Genomic DNA, 22777 nt, shown 5'->3' with positions numbered 1-22777 from the left:
GCCCTATGCTTATTGTGGAGTAGATGTCCATCAAACTATACAACCATGTCTCTCTCTCTCACTCATGGAGAGAGATACCTCTGGTCCCTTGTGGACTCGGGCTCATTACCCACCTAATCATGTAACTGTTCATCAGAACATAGGACTTAGGAACAAGGAACAGGAACAGGCCAATCAGCCACATTGTGGGATCTTGCTATGTACAAAGTGACGATCACTGGAATGCCCTTATGGACGCTGCCATTTGTCCTGAGGCTTTGAATGTGTTCAGTGTGGGTTAACATTCTGCCCCATTTGTGAATGTGGAGGAAAGGTCTGGCTGCAAAGATTGACTCTGCTAAATATAACTTTGTGTTAATGTACACTGTGTGACTTCAGTAACTGAATTAAATGTAGTTACACTGCGGGGAATTGATTGGAGTCTCCTTCCCAGAACTAACTCCTGACCTCGCTCTCCGATTAAAACAGCTGCTGCTGTCTCCATAATCCAGTAATCGGGGAGCCTGTGATCCCTTCCCCCCTCCCTATCCACCCGCTGTCGTGTGGGGGCCGAGAGAGGAGTGTGTGATTAAACTCACGCCCCCTGAATCCCATTGACCTGATCTCCCAGTGCCTCACTGGACTGGGCCTGAACCACAGAGCCCAGCTCCCAAGTGGAGTCAGTTTTTAAAAACCATCAGGACATGACGGAGATGCAAGTTTCTGAGGGTAGAGGAGTTGTGGGGAGCAGCAGAGTCATCAGTGCCTGCTCTGAATTACAGCCTGTGAGTGCTGAAGCTGTGTGTAGGTAAGGCTGTGAGTAACCTTCTCATTCACTGAGCCTCCGGGTGGTGATTTCAGTATGGAATTGGCTTTAAATTTCCCACAGGCGGCTTCCAGGCTGGGTCCAGAGGCTGCTCTCTATTCCCTCCCCAACCCGAGGACCCTGGGTCCAGAGGCAGCTCTCTATTCCCTCCCCAACCAGAGGACCCTGAGTCCAGAGGCAGCTCTCTATTTCCCCCCCCCCAACCAGAGGACCCTGAGTCCAGAGGCTGCTCTCTATTTCCCCCCCCCAACCAGAGGACCCTGGGTCCAGAGGCAGCTCTCTATTCCCCTCCCCCCAACCAGAGGACCCTGGGTCCAGAGGCTGCTCTCTATTCCCTCCCCAACCAGAGGACCCTGGGTCCAGAGGCTGCTCTCTATTCCCTCCCCAACCAGAGGACCCTGAGTCCAGAGGCTGCTCTCTATTCCCCTCCCCCCAACCAGAGGACCCTGGGTCCAGAGGCTGCTCTCTATTCCCTCCCCAACCAGAGGACCCTGGGTCCAGAGGCTGCTCTCTATTCCCTCCCCAACCAGAGGACCCTGGGCCCAGAGGCTGCTCTCTATTCACCCCCACCCCCCCAAACAGAGGACCCTGGGCCCAGAGGCTGCTCTCTATTCCCCTCCCCCCAACCAGAGGACCCTGGGTCCAGAGGCTGCTCTCTATTCCCCTCCCCCCAACCAGAGGACCCTGGGCCCAGAGGCTGCTCTCTATTCACCCCCACCCCCCCAAACAGAGGACCCTGGGCCCAGAGGCTGCTCTCTATTCCCCTCCCCCCAACCAGAGGACCCTGGGTCCAGAGGCTGCTCTCTATTCCCCTCCCCCCAACCAGAGGACCCTGGGTCCAGAGGCAGCTCTCTATTCCCCCCCCCCTGCTCCAACCAGAGGACCCTGGGTCCAGAGGCTGCTCTCTATTCCCCTCCCCCCAACCAGAGGACCCTGGGTCCAGAGGCTGCTCTCTATTCCCCTCCCCCCAACCAGAGGACCCTGGGCCCAGAGGCTGCTCTCTATTCACCCCCACCCCCCCAAACAGAGGACCCTGGGCCCAGAGGCTGCTCTCTATTCCCCTCCCCCCAACCAGAGGACCCTGGGCTCAGAGGCTGGTAAAACTCATTTGGTTAGGCTGGTTACTGCCTGACACCCCCAGTGACATTGGGACCAGGCTGAACCCCTCCATTTTCGGACACCTTCATGGGCTGAAGGACTGAGGAGCAGCCAGAGCCTGTAGAACCCATTCTCTGTCTGTGTGTCTGGCTTGGGGCTGCTCTGGTGACAGGTCTGATTGAAATTCCAGTGAGCTACGTGTTGAAGTCAGGCAGAGCTGACTGACAGGATTGATTGTTCAGTGTCACCTGGTTCTATAACCAGCCATGAAGAGAACACTAACAGGAAATGCAATCATGTGAGGAAACTGTTTAAATTAAATCCATCTCAGCTAATGCTACAAAACTCTTTCAATGGGTTGATAATCGATTCCGTGAGGTTACATGAGACCTGTCACAGGACCGTGAGATCTCGGTCATCCTGGATAGTTCCAGAATAGTGTGTACGCCTGGACCCCTGGCAACTCTGGCATGTACCCCACCCCCCCTCCCCACCTACCTCCCATGGTTGGGCCCCCACCCCATAACTGCTCTCCCAATGAGACCAGTGCTGACTGTTACTTGTTGTGATTCTGTCCAAATGGGTGGTCGCTTCTCTGGTGCTACGATGTAGAAAGGGGCCGTGTGAATCTCACCCTGACGAGTTATTGCCTGAATATTGAGGGGAGAATCACCTTCCCCAGGACCCAGCTATAAGGGAGAGGGACCCAGTGACTGGAAACTGGGTGTCACCTGTTGCTTGGATCCTCAGTGTTTGACGTGGTGCCACAATGCACTAGGTGTGGGATCTCATTGACTGATCGGTGAGATGGTGTGTTTGGCAGAATAAGACCAAGGATGTTACAGACATCTTGGAAAATGAGTCTAAATGAGGTTGAAGAGCAGAGGGATCTGGGGGTACAGATACAGTCCGGCTGCTCATATCTAGTCTGACCAGAAGACCTGTTGTCAGGGTTACGGTTACAGAAATTACTAAATAGAGCAATGTAGGTGAGGCCATAAAAAAGCAGATAAACCACTGGGGTTTATTCTAGAGGGTTAGAACTGAAAAGCAGAGAAATTATGTTTAATTTGTATCAAACTTTAATTAGGCCGCCTTGCGAATAACTGTGAAGAGTTGTGGTCTCCACATTATAAAATGGATAGAGATGCACTGGAGAAGGTGCAAAAATGATTTACTAAGATTATACCAAAACTGAGAGGTTATAACTATCAGGAAAAATTGAAAAGAGTGGGGCTCTTTTTCTCTAGAAAAGAGAAGATTGAGAGGGCAACTTGACAGGTCTTTAAGATCATGATGGGTTTGATAGGCTGGACGTAGAGAATATGTTTCTAATTGGGGCGGTGGGGCAGTGTAAATGTAAGCTTGTTAATAATAGAGATTCACTGCAGGAATTCACCAAGGCTCCTTTGACAGCACCTTCCAAACCCATGACCACTACCACCTAGAAGGACAAGGGCAGCAGACACATGGGAACACCACCACCTGGAAGTTCCCCTCCAAGTCACTCACCATCCTGACTTGGAAATATATCGCCGTTCCTTCACTGTCGCTGGGTCAAAATCCTGGAACACCCTCCCTAACAGCACTGTGGGTGTACCTACACCACATGGACTGCAGCGGTTCAAGAAGGCAGCTCACCACCACCTTCTCAAGGGCAACTAGGGGTGGGCAATAAGTGCTGACCCAGCCAGCGAAGCCCACATCTTGTGAATGAATAAATCTTATGTGGAATTCAGGAGAAATGTCTTTACCCAGAGAGCAGGGGGAATGTGGCACCCGCTCCCACAGCGAGTGGTTGAGGTGAATAGTATAGAGACATTTAAGGGGAAGCTGGATAAACACATGAGGGAGAGAGGAGTAGAAGGATATGGGGGTGGGGTGAGATGAAGAGGGGTGGGAGGAGGCACTAGCAGAGGCTCACTGGGCTGAATGGCCTGTTTCTATGTTGTACACTCTGGTCAATCCACTGGCCTCCAGCACAGTCAGGGAATTCTGCCTGATTAGATTAACACAGGCTGCAGTGGGAATTGAACCCACGGCCGATCTTGGCGCCATGTGTAAACGCAGTCCATCAGCAACTGTTGCTGTAGGGAGCAGTCACATCAGACTCAGAATGGCTGATAGTGATGGTTGTGAATCTGGACCCAAGGAGTTGTTTAAATGTTGATTGTTCTCTCTCTGTCTCTCTCTCTCTCAGTGATTTCCTGGTCCTGCCTGGATACATCGATTTCACCTCTGACCAAGTGGTGAGTATTCGGATAAAACTGCGGGATAAAGCTGTTGAGATAAAGCTGTTGGGATAAAGCTGTTGGGATAAAGCTGTTGGGATAAAGCTGTTGGGATAAAGCTGTTGGGATAAAGCTGTTGGGATAAAACTGCGGGATAAAGCTGTTGAGATAAAGCTGTTGGGATAAAGCTGTTGGGATAAAGCTGTTGGGATAAAGCTGTTGGGATAAAGCTGTTGGGATAAAGCTGTTGGGATAAAGCTGTTGGGATAAAGCTGTTGGGATAAAGCTGTTGGGATAAAGCTGTTGGGATAAAGCTGTTGGGATAAAGCTGTTGGGATAAAGCTGTTGGGAAAGGAGAAACACTGAATACCTTAGTGGATGCCATCTCACGGCACAGAATGAGGCCATTCAGCCCATCATGCCTTGCTGGCTCTTTGAAGTAGCTGCCCAGTTAATTCCCCCCCCCCCCCCACCGATCTTTCCCCATATCCCTGTAAATTTCTGAGTTTTCCAGTATTTCTCCAATTCCCTGTTTAAAGTTCCTGTTGAATCTGCTTCCAAACCTTTTCAAACAGCATCTTCCAGATCCCAACATCGCTGTTTGAAAAGAGAAATTTCCCTCCATCCCCTCCCTGGTCCTTTAGTCAGTCACCTTAAACCTGGGGGGGTCGGGCGGCGATGTAAGGGGTGGGTGGGGGCGCGATGGGAGCGGGGGTGGGGGCGCGATGTGAGGGGGGGGCGGGGAGCGCGATGTGATGGGGGCGCGATGTGAGGGGGGGTGGGGGCGCGATGTGAGGGGGGGTGGGGGGGGGTTGGTGCTGTGAGGGGTGGGGGGGGTTGGTGCTGTGAGGGGTGGGGGGGGTTGGTGCTGTGAGGGGTGGGGGGGGTTGGTGCTGTGAGGGGTGGGGGGGGTTGGTGCTGTGAGGGGTGAGGGGGGGTTGGTGCTGTGAGGGGTGGGGGGGGTTGGTGCTGTGAGGGGTGGGGGGGGTTGGTGCTGTGAGGGGTGGGGGGGGTTGGTGCTGTGAGGGGTGGGGGGGGTTGGTGCTGTGAGGGGTGGGAGGGGTTGGTGCTGTGAGGGGGGGGGTGGGGTTGGTGCTGTGAGGGGTGGGGGGGGTTGGTGCTGTGAGGGGTGGGGGGGGTTGGTGCTGTGAGGGGTGGGGGGGGTTGGTGCTGTGAGGGGTGGGGGGGGGTTGGTGCTGTGAGGGGTGGGGGGGGTTGGTGCTGTGAGGGGGGGGGTGGGGTTGGTGCTGTGAGGGGTGGGGGGGGGTGCTATTCCCAGTCGAGTTGGTTGTGACTCGGCTGCTTTGAAGTTGAGTGAGTGTCACTGGTGGAGGTGGGAGGCGGTGGAGGTGGGAGGCGGAGGTGGTGGGAGGCGGAGGTGGTGGGAGGCGGAGGTGGTGGGAGGCGGAGGTGGTGGGAGGCGGAGGTGGTGGGAGGCGGAGGTGGTGGGAGGCGGTGGAGGTGGGAGGCGGTGGAGGTGGGAGGCGGAGGTGGTGGGAGGCGGAGGTGGTGGGAGGCGGAGGTGGTGGGAGGCGGAGGTGGTGGGAGGCGGAGGTGGTGGGAGGCGGAGGTGGTGGGAGGCGGAGGTGGTGGGAGGCGGAGGTGGTGGGAGGCGGAGGTGGTGGGAGGCGGAGGTGGTGGGAGGCGGAGGTGGTGGGAGGCGGAGGTGGTGGGAGGCGGAGGTGGTGGGAGGCGGAGGTGGTGGGAGGCGGAGGTGGTGGGAGGCGGAGGTGGAGGGAACCAGTCACTCTCCTCCCTGGGCCGTTCGGACAGTCCGGTCATTCCCCTGTGTTTCTGTGTTTAGGATCTGGCTTCCGCACTCACCAAGAAGATCACATTAAAGACCCCCCTGGTCTCCTCTCCAATGGACACGGTGACTGAGGCTAACATGGCGATCGCCATGGCGGTGAGTAACCACCTTACTGACACTGGCCGGGGAGATCCTGCTGCTGGTTCCATGGGGAGGAACTTCCTCTTCCTCTCTCTCTGGGCTGTAATGTTTCTCAATCTGATATCGATGCTCAGAAACGGAATATTCCCATTGCTGGAAACTTCTCTCATTCTCTGCTCAGCACCATTGGTGACTGTGTGCTGGGTGCTTGGAGAGGTAGCTCCTGACCACGGCCCAGGGTCTCGTGCTTGTGACCCGTGGTCCTCCCGCGCTCCCTCGTCTTCACACATGAACCCATGATGCTGATTCCCTCGGACCGGTCGGGCAGACAGAGAACAGAGCGAATAATGGAATCAGCAAAACTATTTTGTGCATCATCTGGTAACACATCAGATCCACTTCTGATTGTTGTACAAATCATGTTTACATTGAAAATCCCATTGGAAATAAAGGTGTGAGAATTTGAAATTGGGAAATGTGGAAAGACAGTGTTAGCAGAGATGAAATTGTAATAATGTTATATATAATTGTGGATTTGTAGTTCCTCCGTGTCTGGGTGTTGATTTTGAAGCAGTTTTCTATATTGGGTTGGGGTCAGTGACTGTTCCCAGCGCACTCAGCCTGTCCTTCCTGGCAGTGACATTAATGGTCACAGCTGCATATGTTTGTCCCATGGCCGACCTCACAGCCCGTGTCAGAGAGGCTGTTCTGATCATCTTCATTTCCAATCCATTCACTCCCTAGCCCAGTCCCCCGGGGTCCCTGGGCTTTGTCTGTGATTGAGAATGGGGCTGCTTGTCAATACCCCAGCCATGTGGCTGTTCTTCATGGTGCAAAGCTCGAGCGAGGGTCAGTCGGGTATTTGATCAGAAGGATCCTGCGGCCACTGCCCCTCACAGGCTGAGCTGTGAGTAACATCCAAGACCCGAGGGCTGCTGTTTCTCTGCAAATACACCTTCCCTGGGGAACTGTATCCAGTTGTGACCCAGCGGGACACTGGCCGAGGTTAACACAGAACGGCAGTGAAACTTGTACCAGTTTTGATCTGTTGCAGTTTGGTTATTAACAGGTGGTGCATTTACTGAGTCAACCCAAGAAGCCAGCTACCTTTTACCCATTGCCCTGGGTGCCCCCAACCTCCAACCCCCCTCATTTTTCACCTGCAGAATTTTACAGGTCAAATACTCTCAAATCTGTTGTGTGTCCCCAGCACAACCTGCAATCCATCAATGAATCATATTCTCGGTTTGAAATAGAAAAGTCCCAGTGATTCAGTGCTGCTGGCGTTGTTGCTGAGCCTGTGGTCAGTTCATGTCCTGAGTGTGGGGACGGTATTGTCACTAACTTCTGTTATTTTCTCTTTAAACGACAGCTGATGGGAGGCATTGGATTCATCCACCATAACTGTACCCCTGAGTTCCAGGCAAACGAAGTCCGAAAAGTTAAGGTACAGACTTGGAATGTCAGCTCAGTGTGATTCCAGCCAGTCAGGCTCATGAGGCAATTCCAGAATTCCGGAGTTTCAGGTCCGAGAAAAGGTTCAGGATGTTTGGATTTAGAGAAGTTTGAGCTAAAAGCAACAAGGGAATCGACAGACGGACCAAGTAAATAGTCAAAAGGCTCAATAATATTGTTACTGAATGATGGAGTGGGCTCTAGAGTCATATTGAATATTCCTGCTCCTATTTTTATGTTCTTAATAATCAAGGCGAGGAAAGTGAAGCAGGTGGTGTCCATGGGGGTCGGGAGAGAGAATTGGGTGCATTATTGGAGAGAAAAGGACTTCATAGAACCAGAGGAGAGCTGAGGGGATGAGGTGAGGCTGAGGGGTTGGGATTGGAGAATGAGGAGGTTGTGGATCTGTTGTTGGGTGTTTTCCAGTTTGTGGGACTCTGTCTTGTGCTTGGTTCCAATAGTGTCTCCAGTCTCAGTCTCTCCCTGGTTTTGTATCTTTGGAATATGATGAATTGTCTATTTTATCATCTCCTTTTGACTCCTGATTTGTGTCCATGTTTTGAATTTTGTTTCAGAAATACGAGCAGGGATTCATCACTGACCCAGTTGTCATGAGCCCCTCGGAAAAGGTACGGGATGTGTTTGAAGCAAAGGCGCGTCATGGCTTCTGTGGAATTCCCATAACGGACACTGGGAAGCTCGGTGGGAAACTGGTGGGAATCATCTCCTCTCGTGACATCGACTTCCTGACAGAAAAAGAGCACGACCTTTGTCTGGCTGAGGTAACGTCCAAGACAGAGTCGATGTGTTTGTGCAGCGTGTTCCGGGTGGTGAGGTCTCACTGCCCGAGTCCAATATAAATATGTTCAGATTGCCACAGGTGTGGTCAGTATAACTTGCTGTGAGCTGCCGGGTTCTCAGTGGCTCTGTTTATAACCGAACGCGGCAAGCAGCCATGTTCACGTGATCAATTCATACAGTTTGTGTATCGGGCGATTGATGTTTACAGGAATGAAGGCTTCCTGTACAGAGACCGTGTGCCGACTGTGACAGCTCATAGGAACAGGAGGAGGCCATTCGACCTGTTACAACTGAGATGGGAGAAGTGCACTGTCTGTCTCTAGTCTCACTATTCCACGGACCACAACATATATTTAAATGATTTCTCCAGCTAGATATCTGGCCAAATATGTGCTTTACCCATTAATCTCAGAATGACCACTCAATGTCTAGATTTCTTCAATAAACAACAAAATTATTCGTTTATAATAAAACCAGACTTGTCAAGGAAAAGGCAAAGATTATGAACGGGCTGAATGAAATATGAAAGTATATTATTGAGTCTTTCTAAATACCCGAACTCACTCTGTCTCCCACACACACACACACACACACACACTCTCACGCACACTGACACACACACTCACACGCACACTGACACACACATTCACACGCACACTGACACACACACTCACATGCACACTGACACACACACTGACACACACACTGACACACACACTGACACACACACTGACACACACGCACACTGACACACACGCACACTGACACACACGCACACTGACACACACGCACACTGACACACACGCACACTGACACACGTACACTGACACACTGACACACACGCACACTGACACACACACGTACACTGACACGCACACACGCACACTGACGCACACACGCACACTGACACACACGCACACACACACACACAGGGACACACAGCAAAAAAAAAATAGAGGAATTCTGCCAAAAGGTTAAAAGTCAGTGGTTCAAGGGAAAAGGACAGATGGTGGAGTCCTTGAAAAGGTGTCCGGGTTGTACACTTGGTCTCTCAGTGCTGGTCTGTGAAACAATCGATGTCTCTTTCACTACTTTTCAGGTGGACTTTGCAGAAAACTTGCTGTCAGTCGATTTCAGAACGTAGGGCGACTTCAGAGCAACTTCCATTCACTCTCTGCTTTGGGACTGGGTCTGGAGCTTCAGGAGCTGCTGTCCTCTTTACTCAAGCAGTTGGTCCTTCTTGTTTTCTCCCCAAAGTAAAACCAGAATCAGCTTCTAAACACAGATTTCCAGGCAGGGTTTTTCCCTAAAGCCATAAACCACCATGTGACCCTTTTGTAAACAGTCCGCTGGGGCCAAGAGGTTTCCAGTTTCTCTAAAACTGCTTAATTACCTTTTCCTGTGAAATGCTGTCTTTTCCAGGAACAGCAGCAACCAGAGTCCTCGCATTAACCTTTTAATGGACAGTGTCTTTTCAAAACACACATTCTTCCAGAATGTTCTTCCTCCTTGAAGGTGAACCATTTTCTGTGATTAGTGTTTATCCTATGCCCTTCGAGCCCTCTCCCCCATTCAGTGAGATCATTGCTGATTTACTTCAAATCTATTTTCCTGCACTATTCCCGTATCCCTGGATGTTTTTAATGTGTAGAAATCTGTCAACCTCAGTCTTGAACATATTCAATGACTGAGCCTCCGCAGCCTCTGGGGTAGAGAATTCCAAAGATTCACTACCCTCTGAGTGAAGAAATTCCTCCTCATCTCAGTTCTAAACAGGCTGACCACTTATCCTGAGACTGTGTCCCCTGGTTCTAGACCCCCCACCGAGCCAGGGAAACATCCTTCCTGCATCTACCCTGTAAGAGCCCTGTAAGAATTTTGTATGTTTGAATGAGATCACCTCTCATTCTTCTAAACTCTAGAGAATACAGGCCCAGTCTCCTCAATCCCTCCCCATAAGACAGTCTCGCCATCCCAGGGGTCAGTCTGGTAAACCTCTGTTGCACTCCCTCTATGGCATAAAATCCTTCCTTAGATAAGGGATCCAAAACTGTCTAGGTGCGGTCTCACCAAGGTTCTACACAATTGCAGCAAGACATCTTTACTCCTGCACTCAAATCCCCTCGTGATGAAGGCCAACACACCATTTATCTTCCTAACTGCTTGCTGCACCTGCCTGTTAGTTTACAGTGACTCATGGACAAGGACACCCAAGTCCCTTTGAAGTTCAACACTTCCCAACCTCTCACCATTTACGAAATACTCTATTTCTATTTTTCCTACCAAAGTGGATAACTTCACATTTCTCCACGTTGTATCCCATCTGCCAAATGTTTGCCTATTCACCCAGCCTCAGCTCCCTGTACACTGGGTGGAAAGGTGCTGGTGTGATTAATTCCCACTGGTTGGAGTGAGATTAACACTGGAAATGTCATTGAGACCAGCTTCAGACGAGACAATGGGAGGTACAGAGAGGGAAGCAAGTGGGCAGCCCATGGAATGGCTCAGCTGGGGTCTGTGGTCTGTGCCATTAGAGAACGGGGGAAGGTTTGGGCTGAGGAACCTACTTGAAATCGGTGAAATCATCTCTATTCTGACAGCTGGGACAAGATCGACCCCTCCCAGCTGGCCCCTCACCCCCACCGTCTCCGCTGTATTTTCTTGCTGCTGGGGCTGTGCTCTCACTGTTTCCCTGTCTGTGCACCAGGTGATGACCAGGAGGGAAGATCTGGTGGTCGCACCAGCTGCTGTCACATTGAAGGAAGCGAACGAGATATTGCAGCGAAGTAAGAAAGGTAAATGGTGCAGTATGGAAAACAGGGAGAATAAACTCAAAACAATAAGTGGCATCGATGGCAAAGGGGCCATTTAACCTATTGTAATTCATACTGTCTGTCTCAATCACTGTCTGTGTCAGTTCCTCCACACACCTGCCTCTCCGTGTGTGAGAGGAATGTGATACTCCCAGAGTGGAATAGCCAGCTGGCCCACACTGTCCAAGCGAACCAGTCACTGGATTGGCCATTGGAGAGGGGATCAGTAGATTGTAGTCAGCGGATTGGCCATTGGAGAGGGGATCAGTAGATTGTAGTCAGCGGATTGGCCGTTGGAGAGGGGATCAGTAGATTGTAGTCAGCGGATTGGCCGTTGGAGAGGGGATCAGTAGATTGTAGATAGCGGATTGGCCGTTGGAGAGGGGATCAGTAGATTGTAGTCAGCGGATTGGCCATTGGAGAGGGGATCAGTAGATTGTAGTCAGCGGATTGGCCTTTGGAGAGGGGATCAGTAGATTGTAGTCAGCGGATTGGCCATTGGAGAGGGGATCAGTAGATTGTGGTCAGCGGATTGGCCATTGGAGAGGGGATCAGTAGATTGTAGATAGCGGATTGGACATTGGAGAGGGGATCAGTAGATTGCAGCCAGCGGATTGGCCATTGGAGAGGGGATCAGTAGATTGTAGATAGCGGATTGGCCATTGGAGAGGGGATCAGTAGATTGCAGCCAGCGGATTGGCCATTGGAGAGGGGATCAGTAGATTGTGGTCAGCATATTGGCCATTGGAGAGGGGATCAGTAGATTGTGGTCAGCGGATTGGCCATTGGAGAGGGGATCAGTAGATTGTGGTCAGCGGATTGGCCATTGGAGAGGGGATCAGTAGATTGTAGATAGCGGATTGGCCGTTGGAGAGGGGATCAGTAGATTGTAGTCAGCGGATTGGCCGTTGGAGAGGGGATCAGTAGATTGTGGTCAGCGGGTTGGCCGTTGGAGAGGGGATCAGTAGATTGCGGTCAGCAGATTGGCCATTGGAGAGGGGATCAGTAGATTGCAGCCAGCGGATTGGCCATTGGAGAGGGGATCAGTAGATTGCAGCCAGCGGATTGGCCATTGGAGAGGGGATCAGTAGATTGTAGTCAGCGGATTGGCTGTTGGAGAGGGGATCAGTAGATTGTAGTCAGCGGATTGGCTGTTGGAGAGGGGATCAGTAGATTGTAGATAGCGGATTGGCCATTGGAGAGGGGATCAGTAGATTGTAGTCAGCGGATTGGCCGTTGGAGAGGGGATCAGTAGATTGTGGTCAGCGGGTTGGCCGTTGGAGAGGGGATCAGTAGATTGCGGTCAGCGGATTGGCCATTGGAGAGGGGATCAGTAGATTGTAGTCAGCGGATTGGCCGTTGGAGAGGGGATCAGTAGATTGTGGTCAGCGGATTGGCCATTGGAGAGGGGATCAGTAGATTGCAGCCAGCGGATTGGCCATTGGAGAGGGGATCAGTAGATTGCAGCCAGTGGATTGGCCATTGGAGAGGGGATCAGTAGATTGCAGCCAGTGGATTGGCCATTGGAGAGGGGATCAGTAGATTGTAGTCAGCGGATTGGCAGTTGGAGAGGGGATCAGTAGATTGTAGTCAGCGGATTGGCCATTGAGAGGGGCTCAGTAGATTGTAGATAGTGGATTGGCCGTTGGAGAGGGGATCAGTAGATTGTAGATAGCGGATTGGCCGTTGGAGAGGGGATCAGTAGATTGTAGATAGCGGATTGGCCGTTGGAGAGGGGATCAGTAGATTGTAGATAGCGGATTGGCCGTTGGAGAGGGGATCAGTAAATTGCAACAAGGAGATTTGGACAAAAGTTGAACTTAAACATTTTGAAGAGGAGAGATTGGGGGTGAATTATTCTGGGGTTGATTAGTTACCATAATTGGATAATAGGATTACAATAGATTGCACCACTTGATGGGGTAGCATGTGTACAGTGGGGCTGAATGGCCCCTTTTCTCTAAACTCTGAGATTCAGTAACAGGCAGCTTCCTGTTGCTGTTAACTCTCTGGAAGCTGTGACTCAGCTCAGTGCACGGAGATGATGAGTGAGGCTGAGTTGGGAGCTGCTGTTGAATATCCCTCAGCCCTGGGCCCTCGTCCTACCCGCCACACCCCCTATGCCCTGTCGGTCTGACTCCTGACCTTGTGTGTCTCTGCCTCAGGGAAGCTGCCCATTGTGAATGACGATGATCACTTGGTGGCCATCATTGCCCGGACAGACCTGAAGAAGAATCGCGATTATCCGCTCGCATCGAAAGACTCTAAGAAGCAGCTGCTATGCGGAGCTGCAGTTGGCACACACGCTGATGACAGATACCGGCTTGACCTCTTGGTCCAGGCTGGTGTGGACGCTGTGGTCCTGGTGAGTTTATCTGGACATTCACCCCTCCCTCGCCCCCTCCTCCCTCGCCCCCTCCTCCCTCGCCCCCTCCTCCCTCGCCCCCTCCTCCCTCGCCCCCTCCTCCCTCGCCCCCTCCTCCCTCGCCCCTTCCTCCCTCGCCCCCTCCTCCCTCGCCCCCTCCTCCCTCGCCCCCTCCTCCCTCGCCCCCTCCTCCCTCGCCCCCTCCTCCCTCGCCCCCTCCTCCCTCGCCCCCTCCTCCCTCGCCCCCTCCCCCCTCGCTATGCTCTCACTGCTCTCTCATGTTCTCCACAGGATTCCTCTCAGGGGAATTCCATCTTTCAGATTGACATGATTAAACACATCAAGGACAAGTACCCGGATCTGCAGGTCATTGGTGGAAATGGTAATTTATCTGTCACTGTTGATGAAAGACAGGAGTTTATCACCTGAGTGAAACTTCCCTCAGGGACCTGCGCTTGAATTGCTGTGATTTGTGTGTCCAGTTCATGTATTATCATTGGAATCTTACAGAACAGGAAGAGGCCATTCAGCCCATTGTGCTAGTGCTGGCTGTTTGAAAGACCGATTCAGTTAGCATCGCTCTTCCTGCCGGGAGCAGCATTTTTTTTTTTTCCTTTTCCAGTATTTATCCAATTCCCTTTTAGAAAGTTGCTTCCACTGCCCTTTCAGGCAGCGCGTTCCAGATCACAACAGCTCACTGTGTTAAGAAAAAATTCTCCCCATCTTCCCCCCCCACCGGCTCTTTGCCAATTCCCTTAAACCTGTGTTCCTCTGGTTTCTGATGTTCCAGACACTGGGAACAGAGTGGATAGCAAGAAACTATCAAAAACCCACCACCACTACCATCTAGAAGGACAAGGGCAGCAGACACATGGGAACACCACCACCTGGAAGTTCCTCTCCAAGCCACTCACCATCCTGACTTGGAAATATATCGGCCGTTCCTTCACTGTCACTGGGTCAAAATCCTGGAATTCCCTCCCTAACAGCACTGTGGGTGTACCTACACCACATGGACTGCAGCGGTTCAAGAAGGCAGCTCACTACCACCTTCTCAAGGGGCAATTAGGGATGGGCAATAAATGCTGGCCCAGCCAGTGAAGCCCACATCCTGTGAGTGAATAAAATAAATTGCAGAGTAAGACCAGCTTGCATTTCTAAAGTGTGTTTGATAACTCCAGTATGATAAAGCCACTTTACAATCGATGAAATACATGTGAAATGTAGTTTATGGCAGCTGTTTAGTGCACAGCAAGCTCCCACAAACAGCTGTGTGGCAGTGACCAGATAATCAGGCCAGGTTATGTTGACTGATGGACAGGACACCGGGGAGAACTCTTTTTTTTTAAATACCACCCTGGGATCTCCTATGGTGACCGAGGCAACAGACAGGATCTCGCTGACAGTCTCAGTTACTGCTCTGTCAAGCTGGTTCGTGGGTTAATCCCGCAAAGCCTGACTCTCCTGAGAGAGCCCTCCTCAGAGACAGCTGACGTGACTAAATCTCCCCGTAACTTTCTCTAGCGTGAGGAGGACAATCCCACTCCCTCCACAAAACCACAGTCTCCATCATTGGTTCATTCCCGCGAATCGCCCCTACACCCTGTTTAAGGCAAATGATCGATCTTTTCGTCTTATGGTAAAACTCACCATTTTCTTCTCGCTGTGTCTCACCACCACCAACACCCCCTCTACCCCTCTATGTCCCTCCCCTCCCATACCCCCCTCTGTGTCTCCTCAGTTGTCACTGCAGCACAGGCGAAGAATCTGATTGATGCTGGAGTGGATGCTCTGAGAGTCGGAATGGGAAGTGGCTCCATCTGCATTACACAGGAAGGTAATTTACCCCCATCCCCCACCCCGGAGGGAATCTGCCTGGGCCAATCGCTGACTGTTCTGGGGTCTGTTTGTCTTTAGTTATTCTCTGCTGAGTAACTGCCGCCTGGGATCCTCCTGTGCATGTGAGGCTGCTAATAGTGCCTGGTGGAGGGGGTTTCTCAACTGCTGCACTCACTGTCTGCACTCCTGGTTTGTGTCTGGACAGGACCTTGTTCCAACCCCTGGGATTGTCTGTCAGACTCCAACATCTCTGCAGCCGGGAACCCATTGCCTCATTTTTAAGTTCTTGCTCATAGTTGATTCGTCACTAATTCTCGAGTTGGCAGATTTCCTGAATTCTTCCGATTTATTTCTAGCTTTGTAAAGTTTTGTTCTAACCACCTCCAACAGAAAGAGACCAGGATTCACCCCACCTCACCCCCCTACCCCTGTCCTCCTTCTCACCCACCCCCCACCCAGTGGCTGCTGCTTATTCCATTCAGTGATGTGTCAGTGACTCTGTCTTGATCAGTACCTTTGGGCTAATTTCAACAGGTAACAGGTTTATAGTAAAATAAAAGCAGAATGCTGCGGACGCTGGAAATGTGAAACAAAAACAGAAAATGCTGGAGAAACTCAGATCTGAGGAAGAGTCATACGGACTCGAAACGTTAACTCTGTTTCTCTCTCCACAGACGCTGTCAGACCTGCTGAGTTTCCCCAGCATTTTCTGTTTTTGTAACAGGTTTCCAGTCCTCCGTCTATTTATTTATAACAGGTCCCACAGATTTAACACTTTTTAATTTTCTCTCTGAGGTTTTAGTCAAACTTGAAAAGCTCTGAAGTGTCAGAGTTCTCATTGACCTGGAGTTTATCTGTGATGAGAAATCTGAAGAATCTGTTCTACTCCCCTGCCTCCCTGGAACTGCCAAGGGGAGGGCTGTAGCTTTAATGGAGCTGCCTGGGTTGGAGGGGAACCGGGTCTGATCATTTCACTCTGTGTTTTTTCTTTTAATTGCTAAACCGAGAAATGATGCACGACTGGGAAATGTTATAAACTATGAGGAGGATAGCAATAAACTTCAGGGTGACGTAGGCAGGTTGGTGGAATGGGCAGACAAGTGGCAGATGACATTTAATGCAGATCAGTGTGAAGTGATTCACTTTGGTGAGAAGAATGTAGAGAGATAATATAAAATATAAAGTACAATTCTAAAGTAGGTGCAGGAACAGAAGGAGCTGGGTGTATATGTGTGTAAATAATTGAAGGTGACACTACATAAATCATTGAAGGCTGAGAGAGCAGTTAATAAAGCATATACAACACCCTGGGCTTTATTAAAAGGGGCATAGAGTACAAGAGCAAAGAGGTTATGATGAACTTTTGTAAAACACTGGTTTGGCCTCAGCTGGGGTCCATCCGAGCATCTGAATTAGGAACAGGAGGAGGCCACTCGGCCCCTCGAGCCTGCTCTGCCATTCAATAAGGTCATGGCTGATCTGATTGTAACCTCAACCCCACATTCCCACCTACCCCCGATAATCTTTCACCCCCTTGTTAATCAGGAATCTATCTAGCTCTGCCTTAAAAATATTCAGAGACTCTGCTTCCACCGCCTTTTGAGGAAGAGAGTTCCAAAGACTCATGAACTTCTGAGAGAAAAATTTTCTCTTCATCTCTGTCTTAAATGGGCGACCCCTTATTTTTAAACAGTGACCCCCTAGTTCTAGATTCTCCCACATGAGGAAACATCCTCTCCACACCCACCCTGTCGACACCCCTCAGGATCTTATATGTTTCAATCAAGTCACCTCTTACTCTTCTAAACTCCAGTGGATACAAGCCTAACCTGTCCAACCTTTCCTCATAAGACAAACCACCCATTCGAGGTATTAATCTGGTGAACCTTCTCTGAACTGTTTCCAACATATTTATAGCCTTCCTTAAATATGGAAACCAGTACTGTACACAGTACTCCAGATGTGGTCTCACCAATGTCTGTATAACTGAATGTTATGATCCCAGTTGATGTTACTACTGGACAAGTTAAATCATGCGGTGGAACCCGGCTTGATAGATTCTAACTTTAGCTTATTGTTTAGATACGTGGAGAGGGGCTACTGAACAGAATCAGTCCACTGATGAACTTCTAACAAAAGAATAAAACACTTATTAAACAGGATGAATTATATTACAAAACTCCTTCACCCACAGCCGTACTTTTACAGATATATTCAGACTTGTAAGGATAAAACAAGTTACAAAAGCTATCATATACTCTAATGTTCACAGTAAGCACACAGTCCACGTAAACCAAGAGGTGACCTGTGGTCAGACACCCCACACTCTGAAACCAAGTGACAGATGCCACCTCAGAGCAGATGCTATGGATCCTTCACCAACTCCCCCCAGACGCTTGAGCCAACCGGTCTCACTGAACTCCGTCTTTCACACGAGGGTTTCCAATCTCCACTCTTGAAGACCTCACCTTGGAATCTTCTTCCAAATGACATTTTCACTTGGATGTTTTCAAAAAGATTCCAGCTCCAATGGTTTGAACTCTTCTTCCATGTTCTTCTCCCCTGGATCTCTGTTTGCATTCAAGTTTCGCCTTCCGTGCACACACTCAGATACCCAGCCATGGCAACAGAACATCACTGCATCACAGGCCTGTAGTAAGGAGATACCCACCTTTGGCTGTCTCCTTGGATCTTCTAGCTTCTCACAAGCCTGGTCCGCTTTAAGTCTGCTTCCTGCAGCTTTCTCTCTTTAATTTGGAGCCTTTCCCTCTGCTCCTTGCGTTCGCTGCCACTGAACAGGACCTGTTCCCGATTCCTGTTCTTGTTCCTTGACTTAACTTGTCTCCCTGGACTTCCTTTTGTCCCATTCACTGGCTTCTGGGACTTTCATCTGTTCTTTTGGGAAATCTGCTCTCTGCAGTTCCTTCTCCTGTCCAGCTTCCTCATCCTGTGGTATCCATAGACCAACTGAACTCAAACTGCTTTTATGTTTTTCCTTGTCTCTGTGGGCCCCCTGTTGCTAGGCACCTGCACAGTTTTTTATATTTTGCTTTAAATCCCTACACTACCCTGAGGGTCGTAAAACCTCATAAAATGCAGATATACAAACAAACGCACAGACTTTCAGGCAACATTCTAAAGTGAAATGAAAACTCAGGTTCCCACTTTCTTAACACACATACAAAATATAAACTTAAACTTAAAGCTATAGCTTACTCCTAACACCCACCAATACAGGTATAACTTACTTAAAACTAACTGTTGTTCCTTACGCATCCCTCCTCAAAAGAAAGCAAGCGTCACAACAGTGAAAGGTTCTTTACAATGGCCTTACATCTGCCTCACACAAAGTCAACATCATAAACCTCTAACAAATAGCTTATTACAGTCTATACAGATAAACTTTTCACCTCAATTCACAATTATACATGTCATATCACACAATCACCAAGATTTAACCAAAACAAAAGCAACAAATATGAATGAAAATAAAATTAACTGAATTTGCACATTGTAGAAGTATTGTAACTCAACCATTGTTTCTTTTTTTTCCTCATATTCCCAGTCTTTAACTTGGCAAAGATTGTTTAAGTCCACAGCCCAATCATCCTTCTCGTTTGCTGTAGGTATAATCCCACCTTCTAGCTCAGTGTCCAAAGTCACATGTGGCAAATTCTCAGTTTGATTTAGCAAAGCCAAAATGGCATTTTTCTGGGTTATCATCTCATTTCTCCGCTGATCAAAACCCCTTTTAACTGTTTCAAGGATACTATTGAGATGCTTTTTATATTCACACAAAAGGATGTCATACTGCTGCTTGGTTTGTTCTTTGAACATTTTATGATCTTGCCACTTCTCCCAATCCCATTTCAAATGGGTCTTTTTCAATTCTCTTGGAGCAATGTCAATCACTTCCTCCCTCTGGAGTTCCAACTGTTCAACCTTTTTACATAATTCATGAGCTATGTCATTCCAGTCTTCTGCAGGTTTTGAATGGTCTTTTGCAAACTCCATTTGCCTGGATTCCAGCTGCTGTACCTTGTATTTTAGCACTGGCAAGCACTTGTAAATCAGTGTCTCTGGTCAATACCTGGAAGGGTCATTTTGCACTTTCAGTCCTTTTTGTTGACACTTCTTCATTTCTAATTCTGCAGTTGCTTCTGTACTGCCCATTACTGAGGTCAATTCACAGGAACACTCCATACCACACATCATCTTCTCTCTCACTTTCTCCAGTTTGCATTGAGATTCAAGAACCTCGTCGTTCTTTTCATGACCAAGTTCTAACAGTTCACTCATTTTGGTTTTTAACTCAGTGTTTAACCAATTGTTCTGATTCACCAGCAATTCCTTTTCCTGTTCAAGACGTTTTTCACGATACTTCAGAGAGACTTTTGATACTTGAAGTTCGTCAAGTTTTAACTGAAGATTGACCTTCGCTAAATTTGCTTCTACAGGTTTATCATTTAGACATTTCAAGTCCTCAGTCAAGTGTTCTACTCTCTGTGACTGATTCTCAATTGTTCTTATCAATTCTCGTTTTTCATGAGCAAACTCCTGTTTTGTGTGTGAAAGTTGGTTCTCTACATTGATCACATTTTCCTTCAGTTGCTTATATGCAGTAAACATCTCATTTTTGGCCACCATAATTTTCAGGAGTTGGTTAAGGTCAGCATGATCACCCACCTGCTGCAATACAGTTGTTGCCACATTACTGGTTCCTCTATCCAAATCATTACCCAGAATAAAATCTACCCCTTCAATCGGTGATTTGGGAATAATTCCCACCGTAACAATTCCATTTACAAAGTCACTTTGTAAACTGACTTTACACAAAGAAACATGTTCATAAATTCCATTAATACCTCTTATTAATACTCTTTCCTTCATAAAGCTACCTGGAGCACAAATTGTATCATCAGCCGTCAAGGACTGATCTGCCACAGTATCTCTCAAAATTTTAATTTGTTTACTTACTTTGTTGGAGGAGTAAGGGAACACTTCTCTCTTCAAGACAAAACATCCAGAATCTCCAGTAGTCTGTACATCTCTGCCAGTGATCAAAGAAGAATTCTCTGGACTATTTTGAGCCATACCCCCCCCCCGCCCCCCACTCCTTCCTACAGGCTCTGAGGGAACACGTTTCACTTTTACCACTGCCACAGTTTTAATAGCCATTTCCTTTTTTGGTGCTACCTTTTCTGAGGATTCATTACACATTCCTAGTCCCGTTTAATTTCCAGCAATTAGATTTAATATGTCCCGGTTTATTACAATGGGAGCGTAGCATTTTCCTTATCTAGCCGATCTCTTCTATTATCTTCGAATCCTTCTATTTGTTCTCTAGAACTATTATCTTTGCCATTATCATATTTTCTGTTCCTCAAGTTTTCCTTTCATATGACCGTTTCCTCCCATGTAACTGTCTGTGTGAGATATCATATGTATCAGCCAAAACTGCCGCTTCTCATAACTTTAATTCTTCGATGCTCATCTAAGTGAGTTTTAATGATTACTGGAATACTAATTCTGAATTCTTCCATAATCATGATTTTCCCCCACATTCTCAAAAGCTTTCTGTAACTTCAGTGATCAAAACCATTGATCCCATAGCTTTTATTTCTACCTCCACTTAATCTGCTACCTGTCTCAGTTTAGCCTCAGTCAAAGATTTCAAATATTCCACAATTGCATCTTCTATTCCCAGAAAAGTCTTAGCAACAGACAAAGCCATTTTTAATTCCAACCCGTGTAATACACCTCACAGCAAAACCTGTTCTTATGCACAGTAATTCCACCTAAAGCGATTATTTCGTTAAGGATTCACAGATCAGACTTAAATTCAAGGATCTTTCATCCCACAAGAGATCCCTCCTTATAACGAAATCCTGGACGAGCCCCCACTTTGATTGCAGCCAATGTTACTGCTGAACAAAAGCAAAATCCTGCAGATGCTGGAAACCTGAAACAAATACAGAAAGTGCTGGAAAAACTCAGCAGGTCTGACAAGTAAAACAAAGTTAATGTTTCGAGTCCTCTGTTTCAGAGGCTCTGAAGGAGGGTCATACGGACTTGAAACATTAACTTTGTTTTTCTCTCTCCACAGATGCTGTCAGACCTGCTGAGTTTTTCTAGCATTTTCTGTTTTTGTTACTACTGGACAAGCCAGTCCTAGGGTGGAACCTGGATTGATGGATCCTAACTTTTATGTTGAGAAACGTGGAGGGCGGCTATTGAGCAGAGTCAAAGAGTCTACAGATGAACGTCTAAGTAAAGAATAAAACATTTATTAAACAAGAGAAAATGAACTATATTACAATACTCTTTCACCCACAATTGTACCTTTACAGATATATACAGGTTTGTAAGGATAACACAAGTTACAAAAGCTATCTCATACTCTCATGTTCACAGTAAATACACAGTCCATGTAAACCAGTAGGCAATATGTGGTCAGAGACACCACACTCTGAAACCGAGTGACATATGCCACCCTAAACAGATGCTATGGATCTCTCATCAATTCCTCCCAGAGTCTTGTCTCACTGTAAGCCAGCCGGACTCACTGAACTCCATCTTTCTCCCAAGGATTTCCTACCTCAACGCTCAAGTACTCATCTTGGAATCTTCTCTCAAATGACACTTTCACTTGGACATCTTCAACAAGGATCCACCTCCCAAGGATTTGAACTCTTCTTCTGATGCTGTCCTCCCCTGGATTACCACATGCATTCAAGCTCTGCCTTCCATGCACACTCTCAGATACCCAGTCCAGAACACCAGTGCTTCGCAAGCTCATAGTAAGGAGTCACCCACCTTTGGCTGCCTCCTTGGATCTTCTGGCTTTTCACAAATGTTTTCTGCTTTAAGTCTGTTTCTTGCAGTTTTTTATAGTCAGAGTCATAGAGTTATACAGCACAGAAATCTCTTTAATTTGGAGCCCTTCCCTCTGCTCCTTTCGATTCCACTGAACAGGACCTGTTTCCGATTCCTGTTCTTGTTCCTTGACTTAACTGTCTTCCTTGACTTGCTTTTGTCCCACTCCCTGGTTTCTGGGACTTTCTTCTGTTCTTTTGAGAAATCTGCTCTCTGCAGTTCCTTCTCCTGTCCAGCTTCCTCACCCTGTGGTATCCATAGACCAACTGAACTCAAGCTGCTACTCTGTTTTTCCCTATTTCTGTGGGGACCCTGTACAGTTGCTTTAATACTGTTTTAAATCTCTGCATTTCTCCGAGGGTCGTAAAGCCTCATTAAAATGCAGGTATATAAACAAATTCACAGACTTGCAGGCAACATTCTAAAGTGAAACAAAAACCTGGGTTCCCCTTTCTTAACGCACACATACAAAAGATAAATTAAGCATGAAGCTATAGTTTATTCCTAACACCCACTAATAGAGATATAACTTACTTAAAACTAACTGCAGTTAACATGATGCATAGCCCCTCTACTTTTGTATTCAATTCCCCTCAATAAATG

The 22777-nt window shown here is 48.3% G+C and overlaps 1 protein-coding gene across 3 annotated transcripts in view; it reads left to right on the top strand.

Moving 5' to 3' along the window:
* LOC144681472 (inosine-5'-monophosphate dehydrogenase 2) overlaps window positions 1-22777 on the top strand; it is a 38017-nt gene that overhangs the window by 4370 nt on the left and 10870 nt on the right. For 2 of the 3 annotated variants that reach the window (XM_078543084.1, XM_078543086.1), the window contains exons 2-9: window positions 4104-4152; window positions 5939-6040; window positions 7398-7472; window positions 8056-8262; window positions 10989-11076; window positions 13260-13459; window positions 13751-13841; window positions 15201-15296. In XM_078543084.1, coding sequence (XP_078399210.1) covers window positions 4104-4152; window positions 5939-6040; window positions 7398-7472; window positions 8056-8262; window positions 10989-11076; window positions 13260-13459; window positions 13751-13841; window positions 15201-15296 — 908 coding nt within the window. The remainder of the gene's footprint in view (window positions 1-4103; window positions 4153-5938; window positions 6041-7397; window positions 7473-8055; window positions 8263-10988; window positions 11077-13259; window positions 13460-13750; window positions 13842-15200; window positions 15297-22777) is intronic. The other variant, XM_078543085.1, reaches the window with a different exon arrangement.

The sequence above is a fragment of the Cetorhinus maximus genome, chromosome 6 (assembly GCF_964194155.1).
Source record: "Cetorhinus maximus chromosome 6, sCetMax3.hap1.1, whole genome shotgun sequence".
NCBI classification, from domain to species: Eukaryota; Metazoa; Chordata; class Chondrichthyes; order Lamniformes; family Cetorhinidae; genus Cetorhinus; species Cetorhinus maximus.
Note: the sequence above shows the minus strand (reverse complement) of the source record. Positions and strands in the feature narration are given on the sequence as shown.